This window comes from Protopterus annectens, chromosome 14.part0, assembly GCF_019279795.1.
Source record: "Protopterus annectens isolate FY-2018-M chromosome 14.part0, PAN1.0, whole genome shotgun sequence".
Taxonomy (NCBI): Eukaryota; Metazoa; Chordata; order Ceratodontiformes; family Protopteridae; genus Protopterus; species Protopterus annectens.
This window is the reverse complement of record NC_056748.1, coordinates 162,832,624-162,846,479: the sequence shown is the minus strand read 5'-3', so window position 1 is coordinate 162,846,479 and position 13,856 is coordinate 162,832,624. Positions and strand designations below refer to the sequence as shown.

Below are 13,856 nucleotides of genomic sequence, written 5' to 3'. Positions count from 1 at the left end.
AAGTCTTTCCCGCATAATCAAGAAGGTCACAAATAAACTGGCAAGCCTGAGAAAGAACAGCCAAAACATATCTGGTTATACGAGTCTGATAATTAATAGCCCAAAAGGGCTTTTAGGAGCAGGGACCTGAAAACCAGAAGAAAAGGCATTCAATAAAGCATTCAATAAAGCAGCCAAAACAGGAAGAACAGCAAAGGGTCTAGGAAATTCAATCTGAAGGAGTTGATAATATCTCCTCTGCACTTCAGACACTTTGAAACAATCCCATTTAAAAATTTTCATCCTCCTGGCAATGGTATTCTCAAAGGAAATCTCCTCAAAAGGAGATTCAGGAACAGCAGACTCCTCTTCCTCACAGCCATAATCCAAAGGGGAAGGAATCTGAGTAGAATAAGCTAGGCATTCCTCATCAGGAATCCTGATCCCTAGAACTCTTGAGGGGGGAAGATGACCAAAGAGAAGCCAGAAGGACCACCTGAGGAGGCTTCAAGGCCATAAGAGCGTTCAACAAACACTGTGTAAATTTCTACCATTCACTTTGAGGGTCTTTAGGAGCAGAAGAAATATGTTTTGCCTTTTTTTTCTTACTTAAATGGACATCCACCTTATGAAACGTAGAAGGCTGCAATATTGGCCTACATTCGATAATTTTTGTTGGGGCTTCCTCCCTCACCAGTATCTGATGAAACCCCCCAGGCCCTTCTGTGATAATCAGCCACAGCTCCTCCTGAACACCCGACATAGACATCTGCAAGGCCTCTGAGGGCATGCAAGACGCTGGAGCCATGCCAGTCTCCGAAATGGTCACAGCAGAGGAATCCAACCCAGAAATCAGCTGATCCTGTGGGCTTTCCCCAGCCTAGAGAGAGGTGTCCATTGGAGGAGGCACAGCTAAAGAATCTGACCTGACTTTTTTGGCCTTCTTCTTCAAAGACTACTGACCCTAAAGCCAGGAAGTACCTTCCACAACATCTTTCATTAAAAGCTTTAGACGCTGGTTTTAAAGACAGATAGTGAGGGATGAAAGAGGACTACACAAGGTCTTTGGAACAAAAGCCTGACAAATGATACAAGACATACAGTCATGAGAAGCATATAAACAAAACAAGCACCACTCGCAATGGTATTTATGGAGAATCTGTCTCCCACACTGGAATTCACCCTTTCTGTATGACATGAAACCCCCACTGGCATTTACCATTTCTGGATGACATGAAACCCCACAACAAAACAAATCCTAAAAGCAAAAAAGGATAAGCAAAAAACCCCAACTGGCACTTATCTGAATGGCTAGGTAAACCAGCAACAACTCAAGCGATTGGAACGATGATCAAAGATGGCATTTGGACTGGCAGCAAAGAAGTTCTGAGGATGATACACATGGATGTCACCTTTATGCCCTTTGCCTTGCGCGGGGAGCATACTTGTGGTGTATAGTGTATCATTAACAACCTAAAGGCTTTGGTACACTGGCTGGACATTGGGCTGCCCTTGGCAGGGGTTCCCTCATGTTAAGAATACTGCAACACTGAAATGGAAGAGCATCCACAGTTATCACAACTACAAATAACAGCTAACTAAGTAGAGTGAGGAAATGTGTGTGTGTGTGTGTGTGTGTGTGTGTGTGTGTGTGTGTGTGTGTGTGTGTGTGTGTGTGTGTGTGTGGCTTCACTTTAGAAGATCGAATTCCCAAAATCTCGAACCTCATATTATCGAGACCAAAAGATCGAGTTTTGGAAACTCGAACTTCTAAAATGAAACGAAAAAAAAAAAGTCAAACATTGCTTTTGCAGGGGGGCTTTGCCCCCCTGCACCCCCCCTACTTAAATATACCAACTCCGAGATCGCGCTACAGTGGGGAAAAGGGAAATCTCCCATACTGCCCTGTATGCGGAAGCGCAAAACGGGAGATTTCCCACTCCCTGTCAACACCACAAAATAGATAACAACATTACGTACACACAGAGCGTACAAGAAGCCTTCCTCTGTGTGCACGTAACGTTTTAAGGTAAGTAAACTGTTATTTTTTAAAACTTTACATATTCGATATACTGAAATGTCGATCATACGGTCTCGACCATATGACATTCGAGATTTCAGTATTTCGATAATGTAAAGTGCACCCATATATATATAATATATATATATATATATATATAGACAGATATAGATATTACAGTATCTAATGTTTTGATTTATAGTTAGACTATTTAAACCTTTTTGCTTTCTATGCAGGCAGAATGGAGACAGGTCTAATTCCCACATGATGAAGTGGCAGAACAAGAGAAATATAAAGAAGAAAATTCTTAAAATAATCGTTTAAATTGAAGTGGAGCATAGAGCTTGCTGAAGACTGCAACCATGTCTGAATACTGTGGTTGCAACTAAGATCTGAGGAAGCTTCACTTGTAAGTGCAAAACAAAAAACAATTTCAAGGAACTCTGGGCTGAAGCACTTTTTTTGCTGGCTCAGATCCAAAAAGTGGCTCAAGGGCCCAAAAGTCTGAATGGATGAGTAAGATGAATAGGATCCTAACTTATACAACCTACTGTTACAGTGATCATCCTAAAACGTAATCAAGGAACAGTGAAGTGGTGCCAGCTGGCATTGTGGATGAACGAATATGCACACAAGCAGCTGCAGGAAGAACAATCTCTCCTGGCACAAAAGCCATAGTTAGTCATCAATATCTGTCACTTTATGGTATCCAATGTAAGGTCCATAATTTTATATTACTTAATTTTTCTGTGGGGACTTTTTTTTTTTTTTTTTTTTTTTTAAGAAAGTGACTTGCAGTGTTCCTCTTTTTTTTCAGAAGACCTTTGTTGAGATAGCTATAAAATAAATACTTGATTCAGCCAGCTCCATGGAGCAGAGGGATGAACCATAAAGCCCTGACTACATCACATGTGACACAGGTTCAAATAGTGTCTCGGGCACCTGTAAGAGCTGGGTAGAGGATTGTAATGAACAAATATTGCTGACTCACTTATCCTGGGAGGAGGGAGGAAGGTCTGGTCTTGCTTGGCACGTGGGTGGCGTCTAGAATAATAACTATATATTCATACTGCAAAAGCTTGAAACTACTGAGCTCACAGTGCTGTGTGCAAGTTGCATGCTAAGCGGAGGGTAAGTCAGCATACAGAGGCCAACTTCAGCTCACAGGATGCGCACAGCAGAAAAGTGCTACAGAGTATGGGGTGCTAAGGAAAAGTGCAGATCGGCTCACAGGACCAGCAAGCTGGCCTGCTACCTACCAGCTAACTTTTGCAGCAAGGCAGATGAGCTGAGTGAAGAATCCTGGGCAGGAAAGTATGTACCTTAGTACTCTTGCATTACCCAGAAATTTCTAGTCCTACCATGGAAAAATAGTGTCAACTAGGTGCAAGCTGAGGAGCCACTGCACTCAGTCCCATGGCTGGGATAAAAAAAAAAGATGAATGTTTTTTGTACAGATTTCTTAACAGAAACAGCAAAAGAAGTAAAAGGAGCTCATGTCATATGTTCTGAAAAAGCTTGTAAAGTTCTAGTCTCTAAAGCTGAAGTCTTACTAACAGTACTGCAATGCTCCCAATTTTTAGTACGGGGAAATCTGTTCAAAGATAGGTGGTGAAAAGTCTACTACAAGAATTTGAAGCCCACAGGAGTGCTTGTTGATAACCTTTAAAATGTCCTTAGAAACACAACTTCATGAAATTAAAGGATATACTCCTTATGGCAAGTCTAAACACAAAACAGGGAATTCAGGTTATGAGCTTCTAATGAAAATCATCCTGTAGTCCTGCTAAAATATATCAGTCACCATTTAACAACTGTGTGACACTGAGAAAGTTTTATTGCCAACAATCCTCCCAGGCATACCTCTCAACCTCTTAGCACAAAAAATCTGGACAAAGCCTAAAATAATGGGGGACAAAGGCCCAAAAATAGGGACAGATTTTAAATATTGCTCTTATAAACTTAGTTGCTAAAATAACAGGTTTTGTGTTATTATGCATTTCCTGAAGGACGTGAAGTCTGAATCTCAAATGTATGTCATTATTTAGAGACATTAGTCCTCAGTGATTTACCAGAAAACCACATATTTTATGTGGGACAGGCCAAAAATACGAGGCAAAAATTGGGACAGTTAAGAGGTATTCTCCCAGGTTACCACTGAACAGAATCAGTTACTCCTATTGGGTTTACATGGGGACAATGGTCAGGGCATACAAATAAACCTATGAAGCATAGTGACAACTCACTGCAGGCAGCTAAAATAAAAACTGAGAAGGCTATGCAGTGTACCGATGACAATCTCCCTCTAACTGTGTGGCCTTTTTGATGGCTAACTATTGAAAAAGGTCAGGTTTGAGGACTATTATCCACTTCCATCTATTTCCTATTCATTTTAGGAGTTCCTAGAGCAGATTGTTATGGTGAACCTGCAACACCAGTGTGTCTGTGCAATAATTTAGAGGGAAGGCCATTGACAGTTCTGACCAAACCATCTTTAAAAAGGAACATGGGGATGAATGACAGACTCCCTTTAAGCACAGAACAGTCAGTGGTGGGATGAGATAAATGCTACCCATGCAATATGTGGCTGAGCACTAAAGGCGATTTTTAAGAAAATCAAATGTAGTGCTTGCTTATTTATTTATTTTATTTATTTAACATTTGTTTACCAGGAATGTCCGAATGGACACAGGCCATTTTTCAGCGGCAGCCCGGGAAGAAAAGCTCCATGAATAACATTACATTTTAATGCGTGAATTACAATAATCAATAAAGTATACAGTAAACAATGCAGTATACATAAGAAAATACAAATTTGTTACATCTTAACAAAACCTAGGCTTTGAACATAGCTAGTACTATTTGCAAAGTATGACTTATGTCAAGATACAAGGTTAAGACAGGCCAGTAGGGATAAAAGATTTAAAACTGGGGAAGAAGTTGGATATGGTTGGGGTATACTGTTATCTATCAGACCATTCACGAGGGGTTAGTACAGGAACATAGCCACTTATTTTTTAGATAAGCTTTTGATGGCTTAAACTGGTTACTGCACGAGACAGAGAATGGAGTTAGGGAGGGAGTTCCATATACGACATATATAGCTGGAAAATAAAGATTCTCCTGCAGTGTTTTTGGCCTTGGAGATGGTAAGTTCTTATTGTTAGAGTGAAGCGGTCTGCTGGAATTGTAAGGAAGGGTGAGATTTTGTAGTGCTGGGATTCTGGTTGGTTGTCTTGCAATTTTGTGAGTTAGAGAGAGATGGTTGTAAAGAATAATGTTGGGAAGTTCAAGCCAATCTAGTTTCACCAAGTATCTTTTTTATGTTAACCTAGTAAAGCCTTTGGCTGGCTAAGGAATACTGTTTGCTATGATAAACAGTAGCATTCTGCTGCAGTCCTGTATTACAATCTAAGCTCAATGTAGACTTGATGCAGACCATGACTGCTAGCTACCTTCCAATACCTACTAGTTTAATCTATGGCTTTAAGTACGGCCTCTGAATTCTAGTTAAACATGGCCAAATGAAGCCCTAGACTAAATGCATTTGCTGGAAACATGTTTCCTTGCACAAGCAATAGCTCGCTTGGCAGCAGTAGCAGTGCAAAGCCAACAGCAGATGAACAAGGCAGTGGAACCCAGTCAATACGTGGAGAGTTCCAGAAGGAAGTCTATGTCTTGGAAGGTGACACAGGATCCCCAGTCATCAGTTCGAGATTACTTTGGAAGGTGACACAGGATCCCCAGTAATTAGTTCGGGATTACTTTGGAAGGTGACACAAGATCCCCAGTCATCAGTTCGGGATTACTTTGGAAGGTGACACAGGATCCCCAGTAATCAGTTCGGGATTACTTTGGAAGGTGACACAGGATCCCCAGTAATCAGTTCGGGATTACTTTGGAAGGTGACACAGGATCCACAGTAATCAGTTCGGGATTACTGCAGCACTCCAAGTAGTATTTAATCATTTAGGTTCAGTCTGAATTATTTAATCCTTGCAGCTCACAAAAAGGCAATGCAAACGTGCAACCTTTTTAGTCCCCACCCCCAAAATCAAGTCCCTGATCTAGCATTTATTTGCTGCAAATTATTTAATCCAATGCAAGGTCATTGGGGTGGAGGGCAGGTCTATCCTGACAAATGGGTGAGTTAAAGAAGTAAATTATTAATGGTTTCATCACACGCATCAGTCATATTCTAAATAGCAAAAATATCATGCAGCAAACACATAACTGGAAAAATCTATAACCCCAGTGTAAAGGGTCATGGTTGACATGTTATGGTTCCCCAAGGGAAAACATTCAACACACTAATATGTGAGGTTGCTTCAGATGGTTTACATTCAGTATGCTGTCAGTGTAAGGGAAATTCATCTGCTCCTAAAAGTGCTCCCAGTGGGTACGGCGTGTCTAATGAAGAGGATGGGCTAGTCCACAGCATATCCAAAACCACTAACATCTACTCAGTTGTCTACTTTTCCCAAGCAAGAATATATAAAGAAGGGATAAAAAAGAAATGGCCTATATGAAATTTGCAACTTCTGATGATGTTCAGGGCACAAAAAGCAAACGTTGAATGGCTACAGGTCATTATTATAAAACGTACAGACAGACAACACTTTTTCTGTAGTACAGTGCAACTCAATACTTACCTTTGTTCTTAAAGTCTTCAGCTCATCCATACCTTCTTTAAAAGTCCTCTTTAGATCTTCTAGCTCTTTTAGTTTAGCCTGGTGAATCTACAATGAAAATAAAACACTTGTGCTAACAACACATAAAAATGTAGCTATGATATGCAAGACTTCTAAAACAAAAACTAGAATAGGCAATATGAGAACTAATGACATATAAAGTTCCATCTTTTTCTGTACATTATGGATGGGCTTCCCCCCAGCTCTTCTTGTTATCCCACCCCTTCATTCTCACAGCCATGCAGTTTAATTCAGGCCTGTTAATAAAACCCTCAATTAGTCTAGTTCTATGAGGAAGTGCCTTAACAGAACTGTAATTTACAACTAGCAGCAAGGGAGGAGAGAGAGAGAGACAGACACTCTGATTATACTGTTGATGACAATGATAATTATACAATTTGGCTTTGTCAAAGGAAGGTCATGCTTACTGTATCTGGCAGACTTCTTTGAAAAGGTCACTAAGGCAATGGATGAGGGGAAAATTGTGCATACTGCCCCCTACCTACATCTGTTTAAAGCATTTGATGCAATACCCCACTACACCAAACGTAAGGAAGTAGATATAAACCCCTTTACAACATGTTGGATAGCTGACTGGCTCATTAACAGAACCCAAGAGGTTAGAGTATGAGGCCACCTCCACAAATAGGCCAGTCACCAGTGAAGTCTGCCAGGGCTCCGTGTTAGGCCCACTCCTCTTTGGCATTTACTTCTTGGATGTCAAAGGCCTCTCACTAACTAAGTTCACAGATGATTGCACACCTGGAGCAGTGATTGAATCCCCCAAGAAGACAACACCCTTCAGGAAGGTCTAACACAGACAGATGCTTGAAGTCAGCCACCCCAGGTAAAATCGTCATCAATAAAACATCTCAATGTTGATCCACCAGTGAGGGATCTGAGAACTCATGTAGACAGTAATCTAGTCATTGACCAAAACGTGTCCAAGGTAGTAAGAAAATCCCTCTATGCTGCTCAACTTATATGCAAGGGCATTGCATCAAGTTCCAGACAGGTCATCATACCACTGTACTCATCTTCATCAGACTCATCAAAGTATAATGCCCAATTTGTTATGTACCTGACCAGGCACATGCAGCAAGTGGAACATCCACAAGGTTTTTCTGACAAAAAAAAAAAAAAACAGGAAGTAAACACAATGTCCTATGCTGATCACCTCAAAGCCTTCTCTCTTTACTTGATAGCATACAGACTTCTGAGAGGCGATCTTTGCCTGGCATACACAGCATCCGCAGAGCCAGGTTTGATCAACCTTTTTGCACATCCACAAAACAAACAGTATCAGAATTACCAGATTAAAAGACCTACATTTTGCTTAGAACATAAGACATGGGTTGCATACTTAGGCTTTTAAAGGCCCTAGTGGTCACTAGCCTAGTAAACCCCTATGAGCCAATGAAAAAAAGTACAAACAACACATACTAAACAGCTTTAGAAATAACACCAAAAGCAGACACTGACAAAAGGACCACTCACCTACAGGAGTATTTATTTATTTGATATTTCTTTACTGGGATAGTCCATCTGGGTCACATAACCCATTTTCAGTGGAGGCCCAGGGAGAAAAGCTCTATGTAAAAGCTTACTTACACATATAACACAGTTAGTCACACATATAGTAGACATACAATACACAAGTTCCACCTTCTGCCTTTGATAGACATTACATTATACCATTGTAATATATTAGAAATATAGGAACAGTAATACCTGCATTATGAGCAGTTGTTATGGTTGCTTATGTTGTAACAGTACAATACTTACAGTTAACATTTATCCAACTGAGATAAACTTCTTGGGTAGCTAGTAAAATATGGACAGTTTACTGTTTTACACCACTGAAATACACTTCTTGGGTAGACAGTATTTCCTTAGGGTATGTTTCAGCGTCATGATCAGACTGGGATGGGAAGTCAGGGTATTAGTCACTGGGGTGGGAACAGTCAAGGGTATTAGTCCCCTGGTAGAGGTGTGAGTTGCTGGAGACAGACTGGTGCTTGGTTTCGTAAAGACAGATGTGCTACTTATTGGATTAGTTTGGGGGGGTGGTTAGTAAAGTAAGAGGAGGTTAAAGTATGGCTGGAGAGCATTTGTGACTAGTCAAGAAGGGACCGCTATTATATCAATTGAAAGGATAATCAAACAAGCTATGTACTTAACCATAATGTTACATCTGTGTTGTCTTACTTATGTCTGATTCAACATTTGGGTTACTAGATCAGATCGGATCCAACCATGGCACCTTTCAGGAGCTTTAGACCCATGGCTCTGACTTCTTCTTTACCCATAACTCTCTCTATGCCTCACACTGAGTTTGCCTGCTCATAATCAGCACAAAAGCTAATAATCAGGACATGCACGACTGCCTACTAAATGTACTAAAAAGGATGGAGACAACAGGAGGAAAATCCAGCAACAGGCTGTCCAAGGACAAGGTACCTGATGAGGTCTAACCATTCAAGAGGAGCAAAAAAAGGACAATTTAATATTAGGGACAAAGGGAAGGATGTTGAACCAGATGAAAACAAAACAACATGGAGTTAGTGTTACGTTAAATACATAACGTTTGGATCCTATGTTGTCTGTTTTCATCTGATTCAACCAGTGGGACAGATTCCCAAACTACCCAGCACCTGGGTGGCATCAAAAAAGGATGTTCCCAAAAATAGTAGACACAAAGGATGTACAGGATCTGGACTGTACATCCAAATTGTAGAGAGATACAAAGGTGTGAACAGTAGACCAAGTAGTTGTACCACAAATTTCCCCAACAGGAACTCTGCCCACAAATGCAGTATATGTAGCTATTGCCCTAGTAGAATGACTCTCTGGTTTTCCAGATAAGGGTGACCCTAGTTTTTATACACAAACATAATAGAAAGCCTCCTAGATAGGCTGACTTTCAATACACTCTGACCAACTTTTACTTTAGAGCAGACACTAAAAAGCTGATCAGACTTCCTAATATCTTTGGTTCTGTGTAAATAATATCTAATCTGTTAATGAACACAAAACAATTGTAGAGTATACTCTCACTTGTTAGAGAATTTTGGGGAGAATGCTGGCAGACTGATAGTTTACATGAGGTTCATTTCGGATGCCACCTTTGGAAGAAAATTGGGATTCTTCCTCAAGGACACCCTGTCCTTATGGAAGATGATATATGGAGGTTTACAAGATAATGCTTGCAATTCTGAAATCCTAATAGCAGAGATAACAGCCAGCATGGTTTTCCAAGAAGGGTACTTTAAGTCTGCTGAAACTGCAGGCTCAAGAGAGGCTTGAGTTAAGGCCTGAATCATGATAGCAATGTCCCAGGTAGAACAGGATCCCTAATAGGGGATCTTACATGGAAGGTTCACCTTAAAAAGCTTTTGAAATCTTTTAAGAAGCAACAGGCATTTAAGTTTGGCCAACTAGAAAATTGGAAATGGCTCTAACTGTACCCTGACAGATGAGAAGCTAGATTCTTTTTGGAAAAATTCCGGTAAGAAGCCCATAACAGATGGAAGAGGGGCTGAGAAACGGTCTATTCCCTTGAAGATGCCCATATAGTAAAGCTTCTCCATTTGCTGAGATAAACCTTTCTAGTATTTGTTTTTTATATGGCAGACAAAATGTGTACCACCGGTGTAGAAAGGCTGGCATCTCTGGCCACCTTTAAAATTGGGGGAAACATATAGTGAATTTCAAGGTTTTCAGGTCCAGGTGAGGCTGGACAGATGAATGACTCAGAAGATCAGGATAATTTTCCAACATCCAAGGCAGATGTACTAGATGAGACCAGAGGAAGGGAAACTAAACTTGCTGGGATCAATAAGTGGCAATGAGTATTACTCCGGCCTCACACCTTCTAGCTTTCTGAAGAACAATTTTTAGGGAAGGGGTGACGTGAAGAACACCCAGGGACCAACTGTGGATTATAGTATCCCTCAGGGATTGACCCTGACCAGGGATCAGGGCAAAGTAACTGCTGCATTTGCTGTTTAGGTTTGAAGCAAAAAGACAGTAGCAAGGCTGGCCACAGTGACCGAAGGTTCCTCCCTGCGTGTTGATATCCCAGACTACCATCATGTTGTCTGTTTGAAGATATCACCCTGGGAAAGGGAGTCCTGGAAAGCCTGCAACACTACAACTACCCTCCTCTCCAAGACAATGACTGGCCTCTACATCTGATCAAAAACCTTGAACCCTCTTCCCCTTGAAATGCACTCATCCCAGAAGGAAAGCTTCAATGAGCAATGTTGCAACTGGTGGTGGTGGGAAGAATGGTCAACCATCTTAAACCAATAAGGTGGTCAACCCCCAAATGATGTGATGCTGCAAATGGCAGTGAGATGACTCTGAATATGCAGTGGATGAGACACTAGAGACCACTGAACAGACAGGATCCAGTGCAGTACTCATGTAATACCTTGCTAGCAGAACCAGCGTGATCGAAGTGGCCATCAAACCCAACAGTCTCAGAGTAAGTCTTGCCAGGAGTAAGAGGTGTTGCAGGACCTGATAAGTAACTTGATGGAGGGACGATACTCAGGACAGTGGGAGTTTGGCTGTCTGATTACTCATGCTCAGATGACATACAATGTACTCAATTGTTATGCACTTGCAATAATTAGCTCTTCACATAGTTGCTAATCCCCAGCCATGAGACAAGGTGGAGCAAGAAGTCCCTGGGCTGGACCAACAGATCCCTGGTTGGTGTGGTAAAGAGCCAACTGTCTAAAATCAGGAACACCTGCAGCCTGAGACATGCTGCTGTCACTGCTACACATTTGGTGAACACCTGGGGGCTGTGCAAAGAACCGTGATAAGTGCCCTGAAGTGAAAATAACTGGTTTCCAGAAGGAAAGAGAGAAATCTCCTGGACTGCCTCACTATTTTGACATGACAGCAGGTATCCTGGAGATCTATCGAATACATCTAGTCGTCCTTCCTCAGAAGAAGTTAAATGAACTGAACCATAACCATCCGGAATTGTATTTGTTTCATGAACTGGTTGAGATGGGTTTTGGTCCAAGACTGGCCTGAGGTTCCCTGTTTACTTTAGAACTAAAAAGAACCTGGAAAAGATTAAAGATCCTAATTGGTCTGGGAGGACCTGTTCAATGATGCTTTTTCTAGCAACTTTCCAACTTCCACTGCTACTTCTTGTTGACTGGGTGGAACATCCAAACTCCTTCACTTTTTCTTTGGAGGGAAACAAGGGGAATAATGCAGCCTCTAGTGATTACCCTCAGCACCCATGTATCTTGTGTGATGGCCTGCAAGGCTTGAGGGTGCAGGGATAAGCATTCCCCTCAACTGCCTCCAGAGTGCAGAAGTCAGGCAACCCTTCAGGAGAACTGATAGGTTTTCTCCATTAAAGGACTGTAAAACCCTTGATTCTACGGCCCACTTTTGCCTCTAGGGTGACGTCTGTTAAAGATACCCCCCACTCTGCTGTGTGGGGATGGGGTCTGTTTGCAGGAGTATCTTGGATGAATCCCTGAGATTTCCAGGGCCACATCTTTTCACCTCCTTTTTGGTTGCTAGAAAAGGTCCTCTAAGAGGTGGAAAAGTGCATTCCAATGACGGACAGGGTCTTACCCTGTTGCTTGCTCCTGATTCATGTTCCTTTCACCTTTGGATCAAACAGAGTTGAACCATCAAAAGGGAAGTGCATGAAGCATGACATGAAGCATTCTGCAAAGTCACATAAGCACATTCAGACGTGCTGATGGATGGCAATACTGATGCCTTTTGCTCTGACCTTAACATCAACTGCATTGGTAAGCAGTTGGATTAGTATGTTGGACATAAGACTGCAGGGTAGCTACCTTGGACTCTATCAATTTCTGGACATCTGCTGATAAATTACTCTAGAGGGACTTGGTCAGCTCCTTTGTCAAGTCCCTCTGAAATTGTGTCATATGGGCAAGACAGTTCGGCACGCTAAGTGCAAAAAGAATACGTCTGTTTCCCAATTCTGTCAAAGGCCCTGAACTCACTGTTATGAGAATAGACAGATATACTCTCCTCTGAGAATTTCTTCTTTGTGGCTGCTACAAAAACCATGGCATCCATTGGAGGACGCTTGCTCTAGTGCTTCATATACTTAGATGCAACAAAAATTTTGTCCAGTTTTTAGGGTATGGGCGCCAACAAATCGAGATCTTTCCACACCCACTGAGTCACTAGCTCTATAAAACCATCAGCAGGCCATACCACCCAAGATGTAGAACAGCCAGCTCCAAAAGCTTTGAGAAACATAGATTCCTCAGGAGAAGGCACATCTGTGGACCAACCCCCTTGTTGCTTCATCAATTCAAGAATGTCACAGGGTTGATGTCTTCTAGAAGAGATTGTAGGGACCCTTCACCTTCATCAAAATCTGTGTATTCTGAGACTGACATGAAAGAGGAGTCCAAATGTCTCCTTTTACAAACCTGTTTTCTTGGACCCTGCCTCATTTGGGCATCTGGGGAGGGGCCAGATTCAGACTATGAACTCATATGGTTAGCACTTCCAAAGCTGAAGGAGGCAGACTATCAGAGTCCATCAGGATGTACACACTCAAATACAGTAGCCAAAGGAGGCCAGGATGGAGTTAAGCCTGGAAGAGACACCGCATCTCTCGGTTTGGAGAGGACCCTTTCAAAATTCTTTGAATGCAGAGGATGCAATCAGAGCTGAAGTGCTACTCCGATTTGAAGAGAGAATAGGAGGTGCACCTTCCACGCCTACCTTGGCTCTGAGGCTGGCAAAGTACAGTTTTGTACCTACCATAAATGTAGATGTCCGATAGGTATGCATCTGCAGTCATAACTTATGGGTTGTCCTGCCTCAGGCAGCCCTTCGGTCGGTCGGATTCCAAAGTCTGGGTCTGGCCTCGGCTGATGTCGCACTTTCCCCAACGTCAGAGCGTCTGGGGTATAAAAGCATCAGCCGACGCCATTTTCCTCAGTTTTTCTTGCCCCAGAAGCCAGGTGCCCTCTAGGAAGGCTAAATCTGGATAAATGCAAAAAAGTTCCAAACATTTGCAAAATTATATAAATATATACATGTATATACAAACAAATACACCATAATAGATTCCCCCAGCTAGCTAAAAGAGGGGTAAGTACCCTAGGAATACCACAGAGGGGTGGGAGGGTAAACCTGAC

General features: G+C 41.9%; 1 protein-coding gene across 1 annotated transcript in view; it reads right to left on the bottom strand.

Annotated features, from left to right (window-relative positions):
* Positions 1–13,856, bottom strand: part of CCDC186 (coiled-coil domain containing 186) — a 1,483,461-nt gene that overhangs the window by 517,183 nt on the left and 952,422 nt on the right. Inside the window, exon 10 of the mRNA XM_044055936.1 lies at positions 6,652–6,738. Coding sequence (XP_043911871.1) covers positions 6,652–6,738 — 87 coding nt within the window. The remainder of the gene's footprint in view (positions 1–6,651; positions 6,739–13,856) is intronic.